The sequence below is a fragment of the Erythranthe guttata genome, chromosome 8 (genome assembly GCF_056151865.1).
Source record: "Erythranthe guttata isolate IM_541 chromosome 8, IM_541, whole genome shotgun sequence".
Classification (NCBI taxonomy): Eukaryota; Viridiplantae; Streptophyta; class Magnoliopsida; order Lamiales; family Phrymaceae; genus Erythranthe; species Erythranthe guttata.
This window is the reverse complement of record NC_142540.1, coordinates 1,051,322-1,072,473: the sequence shown is the minus strand read 5'-3', so window position 1 is coordinate 1,072,473 and position 21,152 is coordinate 1,051,322. Positions and strand designations below refer to the sequence as shown.

Sequence of the window (21,152 nt, the reverse complement as noted above, 5' to 3'; positions counted from 1 at the left end):
GTTTGCCACTTTGAGACAAATAGGAAGTGGATGAAAAATAACAATTAAAATTAGGTATTGAAATAATATAATTGTTGATACTGATTGTTGGGTTGGGTCCAATTTGGTTTATTTGTTTATAACTTTTTGGAGCGCAATAGGTATTTTATTTATTTAATTATTGTCACATACTAATACGAAGGCGCGTGAAGTACGCAAGAGAAAATACTTTTTTTTTAATTTTTAATTTTAAATGGGATGGTCAAATCTAAATTCTGCCGCCGTTTGCGATGGTTGACCTGAATCAGTCTTCCACAAAAAAGAAATTTAAAATGGCAAAAAATTAAATAATTTCTTTTTTTATCGCAGAGGTTTAATTTTTTTTTCCCTTTAGTATTAGGTCAAATCTAAATTCTGGTAATGTATATCAAGTTTATAAATTTTCGATATAGATTACGAATTTATGATTAACTATCCAAATAAATTGAAATATATATACATGTAAAAAATGTGTGGAGTGGACTAATGATAGGGGGGTAGTACGGACAGGGAAGAAAGTTTGACAGCAAGGACAACACGTCTGACGTGGCGCATTGGGATTGGTGAATATGCTATTCATCATCTCTGCAACTTATCTTCACGTGATTGTCACGTGGCGCATTCACTTTAAACTTCCGCCTTTTACTCAATATCCATTTTTAGATATTTTACCAGAATAGTTTTCTCAAATTCCGTTTTTTTTTAACCAAAATAATAACTTCAATTATTAATTTTACATATTAACCATTTTTCTTGGTGGTGAAGGATGAAGGACTGCGTTGCTGCAACAAATTCCTTTAAAAGCAGTTTAATGCCAAAAAAATAAAAAATCTAATTGTTGAATTTAAAACAGTTGGAATTTCATAACTTAAAATGGCAATTACATTTGGTTGGCTGGTAAAATATTACGTCATGTTTCTTAGCGAGTCGATTGCTTATGTATGGGGTTTTACCTTTGCCTAACACATTGCTTAGTACGTTACATTAATTAAATTTGTCGATTTATTGTTCATAACTATAAACTCAACCGTAACGCTTTCATTCATGGTTATCATGTGTGTGACAAATTAAAAAAAAAAAAAAAAGGATATTAGTACAATAAAAAAAAAAAAGAAAAAAAAAATCGGATCCACTACTAAGTTGGGCCAAAATGGCCCATTAAAACATTAGTACAGGGCTTTTTTGTGGTTTAAACAGATTACCGAACTCTTAATCTAAAAGTAAACTTGGCTTAATGGGCCATTTGAATTAGGCCTTACTTAATGTTGTAGAATTAATTTATCTTTTATCTTTTAATTAATAAAAACATATATAGGGATATGTTAGTAATAAACGTTTTAAACTAGCTGTGTATACTGAACGGAAAACATGTATTTCGAACGATGGTCAACGAGATACTATACCTGGTGATTTTTAACCATTGTTATGGTAAAATAACGTCACGTTAAGCACAAATATACATGGATGTATGCGTAATCATGTACATATCACGATTAGTAATCATCCGATGCATTTCATTGAATGTAGCTGTTAAGTGTATATTTTTACACTTTATCGTACCTTTTCATTTGGGCTTTTGGTGTGTTTTAACGATAATTGGTGCTTAAAAAGTTGATTTATTGTATTTTAGGTACAAATTGAAGAATTGGAAAAGTATGGGGTCAAAACTGCAATTTTGGCGAAAATATGGGTCAAAAGTGAAAATATCAAAATTTTGAAGATTTAAAGGTCGGACCCCGTCCCAGTTTTAGTGCAAATTGTGAGACCCCCGTCCGAGACTCCGAAGTTGCGCAGTAAAAGAATTTTAATTGCACAAGGAAGCTGCCTTCTTCCCCAAGTTCTTCACCCTATATAAGAACAAGCCAAGCACACAATTGAGGATTTTTTTACGCAATTTGGAGAGCAACAAAGCAATAACGAAGACGAAGAATTCGAAGACTCTAAACATAGATTTATCGTTTATGACTTATTTTATTTGTGTTTTTCCTTTAATCATGAGTAGCTAATTTTCTTTTTCTAGGATTTTATTTCGAACCCTATATATGTAGGATTTATGAACCCAATTCTATGATTTTATGCAAGTTTTAATTCCATATTATTTCTTCTACTTGTTTTATTAAGTGCATGAACTTGATCAACTTATGTGCTTTTATGTTATTGTTAATCGCATGAATCGGAAGATCGGGTTAATAATTAGAACTGTGGTAGAAGAGCCTTTGTGGTATTAACATAGGAATATAGTTAATCTCTTAGGTAGCCATTATTGAGATTTGTGCTTAATACTGTGTTCTAGAATTAATTGCATAGGAATATAGTAATTGAATCTAGAGTATTAGAATCGTAATACACGCGGAAGCGGGTTATGATTATTTTAGCATCTCAGGTTAATAATCCGGGTTAATTGCTTGCATAATTGAAGGAATTGGGGGAATAATAATCACATAGGGGGGAAGAATAAAATCCTAGGCTTGTTTACTCTGATAAATCTTCGTGCTTAATTTGTTTCTTGCTTTTGTCTTTTTAATTGCTTTTGTTTAATTTAGTTTGTTAATCATCTTTCGACTGTGTAGGGTGGGCTTGATAGCAATTGGTAGAATTTAGCGATCAGATAATTAAATATTCTCTGTGGGATCGATACTTGGACTTAAAAATCCACTTTATTACTTGTACGATACGTGCACTTGCGTGTAAGTTTTCGGCCAACAGTAGCATCAAATAAACCTATTCCACGGGTACCGAAATTATTGTTTGCAAAAGTCTAATGTTGGACAAAGATCAATTAGTGACGATCGGCTTGAAACATTGTGATTGTAGTTTTTAAAACTGTATTATTTATTTATTTGATGGGTAGCGTATATATGTACTTGTAGAAAATAAATATTCCAACAAGTCAATATTTTTATATGTATACACACACTAGTATATATATAAAAAAGTTTAACCTTCACCTTTCAGAGAAGGTGCAAGAAAGAAGATTAGTGGCTGAAATAAATACTAAATAAATAAATAAATGTCGAGATTATATATATATATATATATATATATATATATATATATATATATATATATATATATATATATATATATATATATATATATATATATATATATATATATATATATATATATTGAATGGGGAAAAGGCACATGGGCAGAGGGAAGCATGTGAAGGAGAAGATACAGAGGAAGAGGAAAATATGGAGACACCAAGGATTTCCAATCAAACATTCCAACTAAGTATCCCATGTGATTTTTCTTTTTTTTTATTTTTTTTATGCCTAATAAAACCCTTTTTCCCTATAGTATTACACCCATTTCTCACCCACACCTACACACAAATACAATATTAAACCATTATAAAACAAAACCCGGTCGAACCCCGATTACGCCCGATCAAACCCTGACCCAATAGCTTCTCCTGGTCAACGTCCTGTTCGGTTTTTAAAACATGGATGTATATACATATATCATAGTAATATGCATTATATTAAGAATTGCAAAATTACATTGCAACCCTAAGAAAAAATGAAAGAAGAGAATAAAAAAGATGCGGGGTATCAAGACATTCTCTGGAAATGAATTTAATTAGTAAAATTAATTACACCAAACTAATGAAAACCACAGTTTGCAAGATATTATTAATTAATGAAATGAGAGAGACATTTGTGGTTACTATTGAGTGAGTGCAATTTAAATTTCCAAGAATGAGTGATTTAGGTGTCACCCGATTTTCATAGGTTCGTTTTATTTTGGAATGTGGTGCCATTTCATTTCTCAATCTTTTGCCTAACTCTTTTTCCTATCTTTTTTTTTCTTTAACGTTTTGCTTTAAAATGACGAAATATAAGAGGCACCATTTTTGGGAAACATAGCAGCTATATATACATATTTTATTCTGGAACTGAAAAACTCGATTCGATTCTGATTATTTATATCGGGTGGATTTCAAATGTGATTTAACTACATAATTGTCCACTAAACACATATCTACATCGCGTGCGTGTGTGATTATGTGTTAAAATCGACTCAGTTTAAAATAATCAGGTGCAATATCTAATTATCCTCAATTTGTGTTGTTTGGAAAAAAGAAAAAAAAAAAAGGAAATTGCACTATTTTCCGATTGAGATCATTCTCAATCTCATCATTAAGAATTTGTTAATTAAGATGGTTAGGTCCTACAATTCTTGAAATATGATACTTATGTGTGGATTTTTTTTGTTTGTTTTGGTGCGTAATAACGAACTGATTTTAACAAGTTAGCACTATAAAGTTTGTAAACAACGAACACTTAAATGTATTTTGAACTCTTGAAAACCGAAAGCAATACAAAAGAGAAAATCATTTTTGTCCAAAAATATTTAAATGTCGTAAATTCGACACAATCCTATGTAAAATGAAGAGTTGGAAATGTATTAACCTATTCGGTTGAGTAGGTGTCTGAAAACGAAACTTTTTTAGTCAAACGAACGTTTAAATTTTACCTCTTCATTTTTCAATAGTGACGTTTTCACTTAGTGCATATTAATTTCTCATCAACTATAAACAATTTCGAGATACGCTTGAAATGTTCAGAGACGCGTCCACACTATTCGCATGAACCTAAAAGTTAACACCTATAAAATTGCGGGGTATTTTTGCAAAATGCAAGATCAAGAGGGACTTCTATCGCAACAAAAAAAGAGTGTATCCTTATTGTTAATAAAATTACATTTTAAAGACGACTTACAACACAAAGAAAGAAGAAAAACAAACAATATATATATATATATACTTGAATACCCAAGAACAAAAGATTAATTAAAAATTACTAGTAGTACCGAATAAATTTAGGTGTCAATTGTAGACATTCCTTTGTATTTATTTAATTAATGAATTCACGTTCAAGAACAATAAAATAAAAATTAAATGAGCAATAATTTGCCATAAAAATAATAATAAAAAAAAAAATATTCAAGTCTACGAATGATGTTGAAAGGTGCTTTGATAACGAGATGAGTTCTTTTTTGGATTAATATCCTTGCTAGTTTTTTCTGTCCGTTTCCACCCATACAAACTCCACCAATCATCAATTTTATTTCCCATAATATCAAATATTCTAAATAAATAAATAAAAATATAAAGGGTAAATTACAACCACTCATGAAGTATGGTCGAATTACGAAAAACCCCCTCTCGTTTGGATTATTACATCTACCCTCAACAATCAATCTTCTTACACCTCAAACCTTATGGTGTCATATTCAACATAATCATCTAGATTCCGTGAAATGTGCTCTAGTTTGTGTATAAATACAGTTTTTGATGCACCACAATCTGATATATACAAGCCAAAAAATACATGTTATGATGATCATCATGCTTCAAAATGTGGAGCTCGAATGGGATAAAACGCGTAAAAAGTGATATAATACTCCATATAATCAAGAAGATTCCACTAAATTTACAACCGCAAGAGTGGACATATAAAAAAAATTATAGTTGTATCCAAAAAAGAGGGAATTTTCGTAATTTTATCATACCCATGGTAGTTGTAATATACCCTAAAATAAATATATACTCACACAAAAAATAAAATTAAATAGAAAAAAAAAAGAAGCAGCAAAATTTTCACATTTGCAGCAGGTAATTTTTTTTTATCTAGATTCTTTCATGAACAATAAATAACACTTCTCTCTCTCTCTCTCTGTATGTCTGTCTGTGCAGAGAGATTATAGATTATCGCTGTCCACCAGTCTTGCCACCCCATGTTCCCACTCCTCCAAAATCTCTCCCCTCCATAGCCTCTCCATTTTCACCATCAACAAAATCACACACACTCACACACATATTACTGCGTGAATGATATATATAATAATATATAATTAGAACCCTTCATAAACAAACCTCGGTTTAATTAGTGTTAATCAATCAATAACAACAATGGCCTTCATCCCAGAATCCATGTTCCGTAACCACGACGACCACACCCATTTTCCGACATCATCACCTAATTGCGCTCCTCAAGATTTCCAAGGTAAACAATATATATATATATGTATGTATATATATTACAATTGTTTAAGTAGTTAAAACAGTCGTTGTACAGTTAGTTAGGGTTTTGTGTGTTTAATTATTTGGAAGGTGTGACGGAGTACCTGATGAGGAGATCGATGTCGTCGTTAACGGGTGGGGGTATGGATCGGGGCGAAGAATACCAGCAGGATGATGACGTGTCAGACGATGGTTCGCAGATGATGATGCTGGGCGAGAAGAAGAGGAGATTGAACATGGAGCAGGTGAAGGCACTCGAGAAGAGCTTCGAATTGGGTAACAAATTAGAGCCCGAAAGAAAAGTACAGCTGGCTCGGGCTTTGGGCCTTCAGCCCAGACAAGTTGCTATATGGTTTCAGAACAGAAGGGCCCGTTGGAAAACCAAGCAATTAGAGAAGGATTACGATGTCTTGAAACGCCAGTTTGATGCACTTAAGTCTGATAATGATTCTCTCAAGTCTCACAACAAGAAGCTTCAAACACAGGTTTAGTTTAATTAATTCATTAATTATTCATTAATTATTAATTGATTATGATTAAGAATATTAATATAAAAGTAATAAATGTTGGCCGGCTGCAGTTAGTGTGTCTGAAAGCAGCGAGAGAGTCAACGGTGGGGATAATAAACCTGAACAAAGACAACGAGGGTTCGAATTGGAGCAATGGGAGTGAGAATAGCTCCCAAGTCAACCTTAACAAAACATCTTCCACCACAGACACTACTTTGTTCTTCCCTAATCATCATCAGAACAACAACAAAAACGGCGCCGTTTACCCGCCGGCAATTAGCCCTAATTTCACACAGCTTCTCCACATGAGCTCATCAAGGCCCGCGGCGGCGGCGGATCACATCCAACCGCCGCCAGTTTCGAACGAGTGCTTCGGCACGATGTTCGGCGGCATTGAAGAAACTCAGGAGTTTTGGCCGTGGCCGGCCGAACAGCAGAATTTCCATTGATCCAAACCAAATACGGCGGCGGTGGTTAAAAGTAAAATTTTACGAATTTCTCTTATTATTATTATATTATTATTATTTTTCGCTTTTTTTTATATTTTTTTTTGGGAGTAAGACATTTTATATAGATATAAAATTCCCACACTGTGTTTAATTTTTTTAAATAATTGTTGGAAATAAATAAAAAAAATGATGAATAATATTTTATTATTATTAATGAATAATGAAGAAGGATCCATGTTACATGCAAATATGAAAATGTGGGAGAGTGGGAGTGTTACTCTGGCATATGGCCCCATAATAATAATAATAATAATAATAATAATAATAATAATAATAATAATAATAATAATGTACTCCAATGTGCATAGAGAGAAACAAGATTCTCTTTTTCTTCAATTGTCCATTTCTATGGAATTCATTATTTAATTAATGAATTAACATATTATAATTTGAATTAATAATAAAAAAAAAAAAAGAAAAAAACTGTGTTAGAAGAAGGTTCCTAGAAAGATGTGGATGGATATATTCGTTAAGGATGAATATTAATGTTTGGCTGGACAAACAAATACTAATAAGAAAAAAAGAAAAAAAAAGAAAAAAAAAAAGGGGAATCCTCGGCACAAAAACCAAGAGAGAAGAAGCCAAGGAGATGGGAAAGGAAAGAAAACAGAATCAGAAAGTGTTGCTTCGGGAATGGGTTCTCTCTCTCTCTATCTTCCTTCTATTACTATCATTCATTCATTCATTCATTCCTCTCTTTTTTTTTTTTTTTTCTTTTTTCCCAACAAATATAAGATTAATATACATTATTATTACATAGCAGACTGTGTTCCACATTCACTCATGTGAACTATACTATTACAATTTTACCCTAGAAATTTTAATACATGACAAAAACATGAGTCAAATAACAATCGAAATTTATGCACTGAAACTTGTGATTTCCTTTATATATATATATATGGGGTGAAATTAAATATTCATGTTGGACTTTGGGCCCAATGGATTATTGTCTCCATCCCATTAAACCACTCTCTTATGAGGTGGTTCATTGCACAAAGCCCAGGGGTATAAGAGCTCAAGTAATCAGTCAAACCTTGAATACTCTCTACACCTTTTTGAAAAGATCTTGATCGTCGGTTCTCGATCTCTCATCACTCAGTCGAGGTATTTAGCCTCCGTCGGCTCTCTCCGAGATCCTAATTTCTAATATTTCTTCTCTTTCTCTTTCTCTTCTGATCGTATCACCGCATTCAATGAATGCTCATTCCCATTTTACAACGACACACCCGTTTGACCATGACCGATGAGTGTACCTTACCTTTTTTGCTTTCTACTTTAGAAACAAACTTCTCTTTCACATCTATATAGTAAATCGTTATATGTGTGTGTGTGTGAAAGAGAGAGAGAGAGAATGTACGTACACACGCAATCTGAATCTCTTCTTAGTTTCAATATATTCTCTGTTCTTTGGCGAGCGACTGTGATAAACCCCCGACCGAGAGATATCGAATATGGTGACAAAACTGAGTTGTTCCGGGTGATAAACCCTCATATATTACATGTCACTGAAATATATGAGAGTTTTCACTTTGATTTTTTATTTTCCTTTTACGAATATATTAATAATAAAAAGAAGTGGCAAATTAATTTTATGGTGAAAAGAAACTTATAAAGAGTTGGGCTTATTCATGCCGAAGAATGTCGACAAAATTAATAGAAATATATAAAGCCCATTCTTATTTTTATTGCTTGAGGGAGAGAGGCCCATTAATCATATTAATCTTCCACATATGTAAATGTTTTTGCTATTAATTAAAAAAATCTGTTACACAATTACCACTATCTCTTCCATTTTCAAGAATTTCTATTTTAATAAATAAATATATACAATAATTATATACGTATTTTTTAAATCTCGAAATTAAGTGTTTCTTAAAAATCTAGCAGTGTGTGAACAAACTATAAAGTATGAGATATGTGTGGAAATTAAGGTCCAAATTTGATGAATCCAAGTCAAGTAAAGAAACAATTAATTAGTTAAAAATAAAAGCAAAATCAAAAGAAATAAAAAGAAAATGCAATATTTAATAAATCCCACTCAAAAATTAAAGTCTCCATGACCAATACTCAGAAAAGGAAAAAATTGCTTGTCCAATAGCAGGAAATCCCATAAAAGGGAAAGGATAATTCTCTACTTTCACTCCACCTGTCACCTAACAAAACTCACAGACCAATCAAATTCATTCCTTATCCCAAGTGGACCCCACCTTTTCCACTTATTGATTAATAGTACTTGCCTTTCATATTTCTTCCGTCACCGTCAATACCGTTCTAATTTCCCCCCCTAACCCTCTATAATCCACGTCCATCTTCTCACATCTTTTCACGCAAAAACGCACGTTTCTCTCTCCTCTTTCTCTCTCTCTCTTCAGACACACACACACACACACACACACACACTCACACTGCACACTAAGTTAACTTTTGTTCTTTTGTTCTGCCTCGAGAACAACTCGTGTCCCAAAGTGTCTCTTTTTTTGAAATAAAAATCATGTTCTCGTGTCTTAAAACAATGGGGATTTGAATTTGTGAAGGAAAAGAAAAAACAGAGACTGTGTGTAAAACCTCTGTTATTTACCGAAATGCACATTTCAGAGTTTGTTCCTTTTTGCGTGTGATCTTTTTAGATTGTGGTGGTTCGTTGTTCTGCATGTTCAAATCTTGCCAATTGTTAATTTAAATGCTCCCAAGATTGCATTTTTAAACCACCACTCAATTCTTTTGTCATCTGGGCTCGAGTATTTTGCTTTTGATTTCTTGAATTTTCTTTTTTCGTCCTCCATTAAAGGTGTACTGTACCCCCCCTCCTCTTAGTTCTTTAATTATTAGCGAAAATTTTGTTGAAAAGCAAATTTCTTTGATTTTATTTTTTTAATCCTTTGTCTTATCTGGTTAGTTTGGTATCTTTGGATTAGGAAGCACCCCCTTCTTAACCTATTAATAAATTAAAAAAAAAACAGAAAATTTCAAGAAAAGAATCTTTGGATAAGGGTTAAGTGAACAAGGTTGGGTTTTGATCAATTGGGTGTTTCTCTTTTTTATTTATTTATTTATTTATGGTATTTTAGTTCTAGGGTTTGGAGAAAATGGGGGTAGGTCCTGAGGCAATCAATGGGGGTGTTGTGGATTTGGGAAATTCGAAATCAAAGGTCAGGAGAAAAATACTTAATGAAGATGATGAAGATGTTGCTGGGGAGAATAGATGTTGGATTAAATTCCGATTTTTCGGGAGCTGCTTGTCTACCGGCTCCAAAGTCGAGAGCTCTGTTAGTGGTTCTAGCTCGCAATATGGTAATATTAAACGACATCTTTTTTTTTTTTTTTTGCAATGTTGTTCTGTTTATGGATGTTAATTGAAATTGATGATGTTCAATTAATTGATCATACCATTCCACACTGGTTTCGATTAATTTTTTGGGTTGGGCAATGTGCTGGAAACTTCGAATGTGATTTTTGCCATTTGTGCATGTGTCGTTAAATGTTAACCGTTACCTGTTTAATTGGCTAGGTGATGCTGGAATTTTGCATTAGATCTTGTTGCTTGGTTTTGTTAATTGATAGATACATTTGCTTTGAATATCTGATGGATTCTTTCCGTCAACGGAGTTGCTCTTTTCGTACATTTTAGCATGCAAATTTGGTGTCTATCTGATCATGGATGTTGTCGTTAAATATTATATTATATGGTAAGCTTACATTTGTCCGTTGAGGTGATCATTAGTCCTTATTCGGACATTGGTTAAAGATATTAACTCGGTAAACACAAATTAAATGCAAGTTACACGTGTCCGTTCTCTTTTCGATATATGTCGTATCTCTAATGTTGCAAGAACATAACTATTATCATAGAGAATTCTCATTTGGTAAAAAACATTGATAGGGAGCACCGGTTTTATTATTATCGAGATCTCTCATTTGGCCAAATTTGACTTTATATGTTGTCGTTGGACGGAAATTTGCATAGATTATCTAGGATTCTGCTTTTAATTCAATCTTTTAGACATCGAAAGTTGACATCAAGAACTAAATTATCTTTTCATATGCGGTTTTAAGATTTTAACTTTTTAACTTGTGCTGCACACTCTTGAATGTAAAACTTTATTCTTGATTTACTTTCCGTTTTACCTTTGGCACCTATTGCCATGTTCATAACTGAATTACTTTTTTTTTTTTTTTTTGGTGTATCAGCTGAAAGTAAATCGACAAACGAGACAAGTAGAGACCAACCAGTTGCTCCAGTTATCTCATCTTCAACAACCAGCAATGCAGAAAGTGTTCCATCGACTCCCAAAATAGAAGAAGAACTGAAAATAGCTTCTCAGCTTCGAAAATTCTCGTACAATGAGTTGAAACTTGCCACAAGAAATTTTAGGCCCGATAGTCTTCTTGGAGAGGGTGGGTTCGGCTGTGTTTTCAAGGGTTGGGTCAATGAAAACGGAATCACGCCGGTCAAACCTGGCACAGGGCTCACCGTTGCTGTCAAAACTCTCAACCATGATGGACTTCAAGGCCACAGAGAGTGGCTTGTACGATAACTCTTACACTCTTTTTTTTAGCCGTTTTTTCGTTCTTGAATTCAAGGAATTAAAAAGATTGTTTTTTTGTGCTTTACTTTTATTGTTATATTGCAGGCTGAAGTGAGTTATCTAGGTGAGCTTATACACCCGCATTTGGTTAAGTTGATCGGCTATTGCATAGAGGATGACCAAAGGCTTTTGGTCTATGAATTCATGCCTCGGGGAAGCTTGGAGAATCACTTGTTTAAGAGTATGTATTCTTATGCCTTTCTAATGTAGTATAGTTTCATTATCGAGTTAGTTGAATATTCAATATATGTTTCCTTTTATCCTTTTTTTTCTGAATTAATATTCAATATATGTTTCATTTTCTACGTGCTACAGGATCGCTGCCTTTACCTTGGTCTATAAGAATGAAAATTGCAGTGGATGCAGCACAGGGACTTGCTTATCTTCACGAAGAAGCTGAAAGACCAGTTATTTATCGAGATTTTAAAACTTCCAACATCCTTCTAGATGTGGTACGTACACTGCATGCAAATCCTGTATTTACCGTCTTATTACAAACCGTCTTTATTCTAAAAAAAAGCCGTCATTTATTGCCGGATATTGTTCCAGGATTACAACGCAAAGCTTTCCGATTTTGGGCTTGCCAAAGATGCCCCTGAGGGTGACAAGACACACGTATCAACTCGTGTCATGGGCACTTACGGCTATGCTGCACCCGAATATGTTATGACAGGTACCCCCACCCCCCAAAGAAAATTCCTATTTTACCCTTCTGATTTCTCATTCATCGTCTTATTGCTCTCAATGTAGGGCATTTGACAGCTAAGAGTGACGTGTACAGTTTCGGAGTGGTTCTACTCGAACTTTTAACGGGAAGAAGATCAATGGACAAAAGCAGGCCAAACGGAGAACACAACTTGGTGGAATGGGCAAGGCCTTACCTAGGAGAGAGAAGAAGGTTCTACAAGCTAATAGACCCTCGTCTAGAGGGGCGTTTCTCGATTAAAGGGGCCCAGCAAGCCGTCCAGCTGGCGGCTCGGTGCCTAAGCCGCGAAGCAAAGATTAGGCCTGCGATGAGTGAAGTTGTGGAGGCACTCGAGCCGCTGCCTGGTCTCACGGACATGGCTAGCTCGTCTTCATATTTCCAGGCTATGAGTGCGGCTCGAGCTGGCGGCTCGAGCCTGAATGCTAGAATGGGGAATAGGCTGCAGCCACCAGCTAGGAGCCCGTCCATGCCTAACCGTTACTACGGATCCCCGTACCATAATAATAGTAATAATGTTCCACCGTTTCAATCGCCGGTTGCTAAGAAATCGTGAGATTTGGTGCTATACTAAGGAACGTGCTTTTCTTTAATGCTGTTATTATTATTATGTAGAGATGAATATTTGAATTTGAGATGAGTTTTAGCTGAGATTGCGGCGACTTTTGAAGAGCTGAGATTTTATGGGCTCTGTTTTGAATATGAATGCTGACTTGAGAAGAGGATTAGTTTGCTGTCTGAAATTGTTCTGTCTTTCATTTAGCTTGGTTTATATGTACATGTCTTAGTTGGCAAACTGAAGTTTTGCTTTTGTTAATAATGGAAGGTAGAAATTTACAAATTCTGTCGATTCCAACCCAAAATTTTCGACTTTTCATAAAAATAAAATTCTTTCATTCTAATTAAAATTATGATTTTCGTTTTTATCCGAAAAATTCAGGATTGGAATTCATAGAATTATATTTCATTAGTATATTATGCGTATCTATTGTATTATTTCAGGGGCGAAATGAAATTTCGAAATTCCATTGATTTCGACATGAAATTTTCTGACTTCATAACAATTTTTTTCACTTCGATTTCTGACTCTAAATTTGTGTTTTTTTCCAAAAAGAAAAATGTCTCAATTGGAAATAATTTACTTCAAAAAATTCATATACTTTTTCGAAACCAATCCAATCCGTTGGATTTCGACTTCACAATGGTAAATGTGAAACAAGAGCATTGTACAAAATTTGATCTACAAAAAAATAATCTTGCATTAAACAATTCATGAATATTAATGTCATTTCTCAAGAATGAATTCTTGTATCTCTATCCCAGTGTGCCTAGCACCACCCTGTACTCTCAACAATATCTCATCACCTAATTTCAGTGACGTCACCGGAATCGCTCTTCGTTGATTTCCATCTGCCATAGATCACACGATGAAAAAAGAAACAAATAATGCTTCGAACAAATAAACAACAATCTGTACAATGATATTAATTACCTCCAGGTGACGAGACTAAAGCCACCGTTTCAGCATTTTGTAACAGAATGCTGTAGGAAGTTTCTTTGTCTTCATCTCTCTGTATTCAGCCAATCAAACAATACATACATCTTATGGCTCATTTACAGACTATATTTACATTTACAAAAATAAAAAAAGAGAATATAAAATAAACCTTTGCCTCCACTAGTATTAATTGTCTAGTCTCTATCTTCACACGACCAACAATGGCTATTCGCTGCCTCCCGTTTTGGTCAACAACAATTACCTCTTTCCCTGCTTTCAGTTCCGAGAGGTAGCTAGTTTTCCCCCCTGGAATGGCAACATAGGCATGCACTGGCCCCTATATATATATATATATATATATATATATATATATATATATATATATATATATATATATATATATATATATATATATATATACAATCGACTCTGTTATTAGGATATTCATCCTATTTTTGTTTTTTTTTAAATAATAATTAAGAAAAGAAAAACACTCACTGCATTGACCCGAAAAGGCCTGCTAGAAATGTAATTTGACTCTAAGCACTCTGAATGAACGAGGAAGAGCCCTCTTGCAAAGGATCCAACCTTCAAGAAAACCACATACATACACAAGTTATTCGTATTTTATGATCATCAAGAAAATCTATAAAGAAGGTCAATGGTATAAGTTAGAGTCAAACCAGAAGGCCTTCACCGGGTTTCATTATGCTGCAGATATCGACACATACACGGTCCCCCATTCCAACCATTTCAACATTAGTTACCCTGGCTTTTGTCAACTCCAAAACACTGCCTTCTTCGTTTCTTCTCTCTAGATAATCCTGAAATTATGTCCACAGCGTCGTTAACAAAATAATAATAAATAAATAAATAAAATAAAACGACGGTACTAAATGGCGTTTACCTTAAGCTCTAAGATGGATTCAACATCCTCGGTTTTCAAAACCACACCACCCAATCCTTGCTCCAAGGCCTACTAGTAGATGCATCGAGTGAAAAAACAGAAAGCTCCCCAAAACAACACCCGAAGCATTCATAAACTCGATAAAGAGATCTCCTTCATAAGATTTATTTCCAATAAACGAAACTACCTCGAAGAACGTTTGAGCTTCGGATGATGTCTTTGAAACTGCAAAGACTGTTTTCTGAGTGCCTTGAATTGCTGCAACAATATTTTCTGCAGGTATCACCTAAAGAAGCGTATAAAATTTGATGTATCGAGAAATACCAATTCAACACTGCATATTTACAAATATGTACAAGTGGACAAAACAAAGTGAAATGTTCAGCTCTTATTAGGTAATGGTAATGTGATCAATTAAGGATTAGGTTGCAATTAGCAAATACTACAAAACGGTAACTCTAGTTTGAACATCACTACAGAATCATCCAACAAATTAAGAACACCAGTGAAACGTAAAGAAAATCGAACAGGGTCGAAAGCGATACAATTACCTGCCAGTCAAGCAGATTGATGACAACATTATCTGCTAGTTCATCCAATGGTTGGAGCTTCTCCAATTGCTCCGGCGAAGAAATCTCAAAGAAAGCGGCGATTTTCTTGTGCTCGCCATCAAAGAGTCCTCCTTCTTCAATGAAGAGAGGATACAATAATGCAATAGCTGCAACATTTTCCATAATTAGAACTATGATAAAATGTCATAAAAGTGTAACTAAATAACAGAATATTTACAGGCTATGTGCTTACAGGACCAATCGGCGGCGAGTTCACGGAAGTGATGGGGAAAGATAAAAGTATTCCAGCCCCTCTCCACGGCGGCGGTCATCACCTCCTTCTTCTCCGTCCATACCCAAACTTTCTTCTTTTGAAATTTCGCAGCGCACATTGATTTTACAACACAAGGCTTGTATTGTTGAAATTGGGCTCTCTTCTTATCGCGAATTGGAAAATGGGCTAATCTGCAATCCCCCAATTCGCCTACGCAGCCATTATAGCGGTGGTTAATTTACTGAATTTTTTTTCTTCTCTTAAATTTCTGTATAATGCACGTCAACTGTTCGATGAATTGCAAAGGAAAAGAAATTGAACCTTTGATGGTGAATTGGAGCAGAGAAGCCGAAGGCAAGAGTGCAGCCATTCTTCAAACCTCTGGCAATGCGCCGAGCCGACGAGCCGTATGTATAGCTGTCAAATTTCAACTGTCCTCGCGTAAAGTTGCTTTTACATACAACACGCTTTTGGCTTTCACTTTCTTTTTTGGGAATATTACAATCACCCCTTAGGTATGGTCAATTTACGAAAAAACCCCTCTTGTTTTGATAATTACATCTACCCTCCTCAACTATGATTTTTTCTTACAGTTCCACCCTTATAGTGTCAAATTTAACGTAATCGTATAGATTTCGTGAAATGTGCTCTAGTTTGTACTCGTTTTGAGTAAAATACAGTTTCTGATGCACCACAATCTGATATATACAAGCCAAAAACCACATATTATGATCATCTTGCTTCAAAATGTGGAGTTCGAATGAGATAAAATGGGTACAAAAGTGATAATATTTCATATAATCTCGAAAATTCCACTAAATTTGAAACTGTAAGGGTGGATGTGTAAGAAGATTTATAGTTGATGGGTGGATGTAATTACCCAAATAGGAGGGGGGTTTCGTAATTTGACCATAACTCAGGGGTGGTTGTAATTTACCCTTCTTTTATATCTCGTTTTTTTTTGGGTAAATTACACCCACACCCCTGAGGTATGCTTAAATAATTTTAAGGTTCCTATGGTATTAATAATTACACTCACCCCTCTGAAACGTAGTTAGAAACTCTAACGAGCTAAGGCATTGGATACATTAATCCGTTAGGGTTCTAATGGACTATTATTTTTAGTTAGTGGTAGAGATAACACAGAGTTATGGGGAGTTATGTGGTGACATGGCTCCCCCAATATGTCTTAAATCACCCATAACTCTTTGTTGTCTCCACCACTTCCTGAAACCTATAGAGCGTTAGAACTCTATCGTAATAATGTATCCAATACATTATCCCATTAGAGTTTATAACTACGTTCCAAGGGGGTGATTGTAATTATCGATACCACAGTGACCTTAATGTTATTTAAGCATACCTCAAGGGTGTGGGTGTAATTTACCCTTTTTTTTTTCTCCCCCTTTTTTTTCTTTAATTCCCATCTTTAATTCAACTCAAATTAATTAATTACATACAAATCTGAAAAACACAAAGCTTCTGTTAGGACTTTCAAATTATGTAATGAATCATACACATTTTGGCATAATCCATATATATATATATATATATATATATATATATATATATATATATATATATATATATATATATATATATATATATATATATATATATATATATATATATATATATAGAACATCACATTATCTCTAGTTCTAATTTCCAAAACAATTATTTGACATTACATTAACACATGATATATTATAGTTCATCTTCATCATGCATAAATCCTTGATGAAGCAGCAGTAAAACCAAGACTTATGTTCTTACCACCACCACCACCACCACCACCACCGCATCCTCTCTGATTATCGATATAAGGACAAGATATAACCGCGTTTCCATCGAGACATATATAAATCTCTTTGATCACCAGAACACCTTTTCTTGATTTTTGGCACGATATATAAAAGTGGCTCCCTCCAATCTCCTCTCTAATCGAAGCTTCCACCGTCTTCCTCGAGTACGACGCACCATTCGTAGTAATGCCGTTCTTTTTTAGAGCCCTCACAAAATTGAACCTCCTCGCCTGCGTAATAATCACTTGCAGATATTGCAGAACCGTCATTTTCGGCAGCACGCACGTACCGTGTTTCTCCCACTGGTATTGCCAGAGTTCCCTGTTTGCCAAGTCCCGACGAAGCGAAGGCCATGCATTCGCCAGCTGTTTCTCGTACTTGCTTAACTATATATATATATATACATTAACCATTGTCAATAAAAAATAATAATTATAAATCACTACAGCGATTATATGAATTAAGGAAAACTCACAGCCGAAGATATGCTTCCAGATTGATTACAGTACACCAAAGTTTTTCCGGTTTTATCAGTTGGCCAAAGTCCGTGTACCGTAAAATTCTGAGGCACCGGTGTTTTACAGTGGACTCGTTTGTTCGAGCAGAATGTGTTCGGCCATATGTACACTAGTACTAGGTGATCATACGAACCAGCACGCGCGTCTGACGCAATACAGAACGATAACAGAATGACGAGGAGACAAAGAAGAAAAACGGAAGGATAATAAGATGTTTTCATTTTTCGTTTATCGCGGATCGAACTGTGGTGAAATTTCAGATTTCTTCGTATTAAAAAACAATGCATTCATTGATTGCATCATATCTAATAATCTCCAAAGATTTTTAGGATTATCTAGCATTAATGATGTTGATAAAGAGAGATAATACAATGTGATTAAAGCTCAAATGAATTTACTACAACATGAAGTTCATCGTAATGAATCGGAAGTACTCATCATTTCTTGATCGAAAACGTAAACATCATATAGTGTCGATAACTCTTTCCCGGATAAACAATCTGCGAAGGAAAATTCGGGTGATTGACAGAATCGGGAAACCCTTGAGTCTCCAAACACAAAGCCGCGTGAGGTTTATAAACATATCCGTTTTTGCCCCTGACATCATTGATGTAATTACCGGTATACAACTGCACACCAGGGGTATTAGCAGACAACTTCATTACCCTCCCGGATTTCTTGTTGTACACTACGGCTATTGGCTTCATTTTAAGCCCGTTGCGACTGTCAACCACGTAGTTGATATCGTACCCCCTCGATCCGTTTGGAAGTTCTTTTATCGGACCTTTTATCACACGGGGTTCGAGGAAATCATAAGGGGTGGCCTTGACAGAGACAAATTTACCGGTGGGGATGAGTTTTTTGTCGACGGGTGTGATGTGTGAAGCGAATATTTGTAGCTCGTCGGATAGAATATTCCCGGTGTTGTGGCCGCCGAGATTCCAGTAGCTGTGTTGGGCTAGGTTCACTGGAGTTGCCTTTTTCGAAGCTTTCGCCTTCATTTTGACGCTCAATTTGTAAGGTTCGATAATAGCATAGGTCACGGAGGTCAGAACATCGCCCGGAAAACCTGTTTGGATATCGAACGAGGTTGTAATAAGATTGGAAAGTTGAATCGTAAGCTACATTTATACTATCATTACCTTCTTCACCATCAACACTGTGGTACGTTAACGTAATGGAAGGAGATGGACCGTTTTTAACGTGGTTTTTCACCTTCCATGCCACTTGGCTGAATCCTTTCTTACCGCCTGTATACGTTATTACATAGAAAAGTCGAGGAAAATCAATGATCAATTTTTTTTAATAAATAGCCAGATAAAAAAAATCAAGAAATTATTACCATGGAGCATGCTAGTCCCCTCATTAGCGTCGAGTTTATAAACGGTTCCATTTAGAGTAAATTTAGCACCACCGATGCGGTTACCGACTCTTCCAACAATGGCTCCGAAGTAACACGTATCGTTCTGTACACAATCGTAATAAATGCAAATGATAAAATGAAAACAAATATTATTAGCAATGGCTGTAGACCTTATCAATAGAATCACAGTTCATCTTCGAAATCGACAACATAATCACGCAGTACGACATAAACGCAGCTAGTGAAGACCACACAAAATAGATCATCAATGATTAAAGATCATTCATGTTTTTGTTCTGTTTTTTTTTTTCTAAATCAAGAAAAGCAATCAATAAGCTCAGAAACAAGGTATAGTATAGTATATATGTTATATATATACATATATACATAAAATGGAAGGTACCATTTAAATCAAATGAGCAAATCTGGACTGAGAAATAATAAAAAAAATTAAAAAAAAAAAAAAATTACCATGTAATCTTTGATTGTGTCATAACCAAGAACAACATCAGCTAACTTCCCTGAAAGAAAAAAAAAAGTTTAGTTATTTTCAGACACATACTATATATAATATATATATATATATATATATATAAAAAAAAACACTAATTAAAAAGAAGAATATATATATATATATATATATATTTTAGGGTCACACCATTTTTGTCAGGAAGAACAACAGAGACGATTCTAGCACCATAGTCAGTGATTTTAACAGAGAAATCGCCTTTCTTGATTTCATATATATTAAGCCCATCTCCATTGCCAAACACAACCCTAAAACCCAACACTATCACAAAACATGAAATCAATACAGACATCTTTATTTTAGGAGCTCTGCTGCATATGATGAAATGATTTTTTTTGCTTTACTGAAGCTAAGTAGTTATTATAATTAGAGAAGTTCAAATTATGTCCTCGAATTTCGCAACAAAAATATAATATTAAAAAAAATTTGGAATAATATGATTTAAAAATGAGAATGATTAGTTTGGGAGAAGACTCACAGTCAACTAATCTTGTTTTTATTGCAATTTTGGTTCATATAATCAAGAAATAAATAGCTGGTTGTTTTGACTTAAATATTTGTCTTACAGAGGACCACCAGTCCACAACTTGGAGATCAGATTGATGTATATATATATAAAATATATATATACTGTAATAAAATCATTTTTTTTTCTTTTTTTTTTTTTTTTAATTTAATATACATCAATACACCATGATTTTTTTATTTATTTTAATGACACGTCAAGATAGATTTATGTATTTTTGGAAAAAAAAGATGCCACTGTTCTATGCATGTTTGAAATTGGAAATATGGATAGTGGACTTTGTGACATATATCACATGGGCACTTGGCAACTTGGGTAGTGTAACCTATTTATATATCTCGATGTTTATCAATAAATAAATTGCATTATAGTGTAAATTTATTCAATGCACCTCTATAATTTTTTTCGGCTTTACAAAGAAGGAAAAAAGAATAATAACTGCAGCAAATGCCCCATATGCTTTTAAGATATGTTAATTGGGAGTGATGATGCATTAATACATATAAGCGGAGATTAAATTCAAGGGTAAATCAGTTATGGTCAATTTATAAAAAAATATTTTTGTTTGGATAATTACATCTACCTCTTAACTATAATTTTTTCTTACACCTCCATCATTATGGTGTCAAATTCAACATAATCATTTAGATTTCGTGAAATATGCTCTAGTTTGTACTCGTTTTGTGTAAATATACAGTTTCTGATGCACCACAATCTGATATATATACAAGCCAAAATACACATATTGTGATCATCTAGCTTCAAAATGTGGAGTTCGAATAGGATAAAACGGGTACAAAAGTAATAATATTCCATATAATC

General features: G+C 34.2%; 5 protein-coding genes across 7 annotated transcripts; 2 read left to right on the top strand and 3 right to left on the bottom strand.

Moving 5' to 3' along the window:
• The first annotated feature begins 5,658 nt into the window (after positions 1-5,658).
• On the top strand, positions 5,659-7,255 carry LOC105961676 (homeobox-leucine zipper protein HAT7). Its single transcript, XM_012985920.2, has 3 exons — positions 5,659-6,032; positions 6,140-6,534; positions 6,630-7,255. Exons 1-3 carry the CDS (start codon positions 5,939-5,941, stop codon positions 7,005-7,007), a joined length of 867 nt encoding a protein of 288 aa, XP_012841374.2. The 5' UTR covers positions 5,659-5,938; the 3' UTR covers positions 7,008-7,255.
• A 2,140-nt stretch (positions 7,256-9,395) lies between these two features.
• LOC105961674 (serine/threonine-protein kinase PBL34) lies at positions 9,396-13,102 on the top strand. Of its 3 annotated transcripts, none has more exons than XM_012985915.2 (7): positions 9,396-10,075; positions 10,139-10,361; positions 11,259-11,596; positions 11,702-11,837; positions 11,972-12,108; positions 12,206-12,329; positions 12,407-13,102. In XM_012985915.2, the coding sequence occupies exons 2-7, from the start codon at positions 10,157-10,159 to the stop codon at positions 12,913-12,915; spliced, it is 1,449 nt and encodes a 482-aa protein (XP_012841369.1). In that variant the 5' UTR covers positions 9,396-10,075; positions 10,139-10,156; the 3' UTR covers positions 12,916-13,102. The 3 variants fall into 3 exon arrangements, with proteins under 3 accessions (XP_012841369.1, XP_012841368.1, XP_012841371.1); XM_012985917.2 differs by having other exon boundaries at positions 9,733-9,858; XM_012985914.2 differs by having other exon boundaries at positions 9,396-10,361.
• Positions 13,103-13,519: 417 nt separating this feature from the next.
• Positions 13,520-16,049, bottom strand: LOC105961677 (3-dehydroquinate synthase). Its single transcript, XM_012985921.2, has 10 exons — positions 15,911-16,049; positions 15,569-15,799; positions 15,316-15,482; positions 14,952-15,050; positions 14,765-14,833; positions 14,541-14,681; positions 14,356-14,445; positions 14,027-14,194; positions 13,852-13,930; positions 13,520-13,769 (listed from the first exon to the last, which is right to left on the bottom strand). Exons 1-10 carry the CDS (start codon positions 15,957-15,959, stop codon positions 13,645-13,647), a joined length of 1,218 nt encoding a protein of 405 aa, XP_012841375.1. The 5' UTR covers positions 15,960-16,049; the 3' UTR covers positions 13,520-13,644.
• Positions 16,050-17,312: 1,263 nt separating this feature from the next.
• On the bottom strand, positions 17,313-18,199 carry LOC105961632 (ribonuclease 1). Its single transcript, XM_012985866.2, has 2 exons — positions 17,870-18,199; positions 17,313-17,780 (listed from the first exon to the last, which is right to left on the bottom strand). Exons 1-2 carry the CDS (start codon positions 18,197-18,199, stop codon positions 17,313-17,315), a joined length of 798 nt encoding a protein of 265 aa, XP_012841320.2.
• Positions 18,157-20,388, bottom strand: LOC105961679 (uncharacterized). The gene is made up of 5 exons (XM_012985924.2): positions 19,934-20,388; positions 19,747-19,796; positions 19,255-19,378; positions 19,055-19,162; positions 18,157-18,981 (listed from the first exon to the last, which is right to left on the bottom strand). The coding sequence occupies exons 1-5, from the start codon at positions 20,094-20,096 to the stop codon at positions 18,350-18,352; spliced, it is 1,077 nt and encodes a 358-aa protein (XP_012841378.2). The 5' UTR covers positions 20,097-20,388; the 3' UTR covers positions 18,157-18,349.
• Positions 20,389-21,152: the final 764 nt, after the last annotated feature.

Excerpts from the sequence above, each read along its gene's own strand:
- LOC105961676 (XM_012985920.2), top strand. The coding sequence starts at position 5,939 with ATGGCCTTCATCCCAGAATCCATGTTCCGTAACCACGACGACCACACC. Across the intron at positions 6,033-6,139 it reads CGCTCCTCAAGATTTCCAAG|GTGTGACGGAGTACCTGATG; the intron begins GTAAACAATATA and ends ATTATTTGGAAG. Across the intron at positions 6,535-6,629 it reads ACAAGAAGCTTCAAACACAG|TTAGTGTGTCTGAAAGCAGC; the intron begins GTTTAGTTTAAT and ends GGCCGGCTGCAG.
- LOC105961674 (XM_012985915.2), top strand. The coding sequence starts at position 10,157 with ATGGGGGTAGGTCCTGAGGCAATCAATGGGGGTGTTGTGGATTTGGGA. Across the intron at positions 11,597-11,701 it reads AAGGCCACAGAGAGTGGCTT|GCTGAAGTGAGTTATCTAGG; the intron begins GTACGATAACTC and ends GTTATATTGCAG. Across the intron at positions 11,838-11,971 it reads GGAGAATCACTTGTTTAAGA|GATCGCTGCCTTTACCTTGG; the intron begins GTATGTATTCTT and ends TACGTGCTACAG.
- LOC105961677 (XM_012985921.2), bottom strand. The coding sequence starts at position 15,959 with ATGGCTGCACTCTTGCCTTCGGCTTCTCTGCTCCAATTCACCATCAAA. Across the intron at positions 15,483-15,568 it reads ACTCGCCGCCGATTGGTCCT|CTATTGCATTATTGTATCCT; the intron begins GTAAGCACATAG and ends AAAATGTTGCAG. Across the intron at positions 15,051-15,315 it reads TCAATCTGCTTGACTGGCAG|GTGATACCTGCAGAAAATAT; the intron begins GTAATTGTATCG and ends ACGCTTCTTTAG.
- LOC105961632 (XM_012985866.2), bottom strand. The coding sequence starts at position 18,199 with ATGCATTGTTTTTTAATACGAAGAAATCTGAAATTTCACCACAGTTCG. Across the intron at positions 17,781-17,869 it reads CTGGAAGCATATCTTCGGCT|TTAAGCAAGTACGAGAAACA; the intron begins GTGAGTTTTCCT and ends ATATATATATAG.
- LOC105961679 (XM_012985924.2), bottom strand. The coding sequence starts at position 20,096 with ATGTCTGTATTGATTTCATGTTTTGTGATAGTGTTGGGTTTTAGGGTT. Across the intron at positions 19,797-19,933 it reads TGTTCTTCCTGACAAAAATG|GGAAGTTAGCTGATGTTGTT; the intron begins GTGTGACCCTAA and ends TTTTTCTTTCAG. Across the intron at positions 19,379-19,746 it reads ACACAATCAAAGATTACATG|AACGATACGTGTTACTTCGG; the intron begins GTAATTTTTTTT and ends GATTGTGTACAG.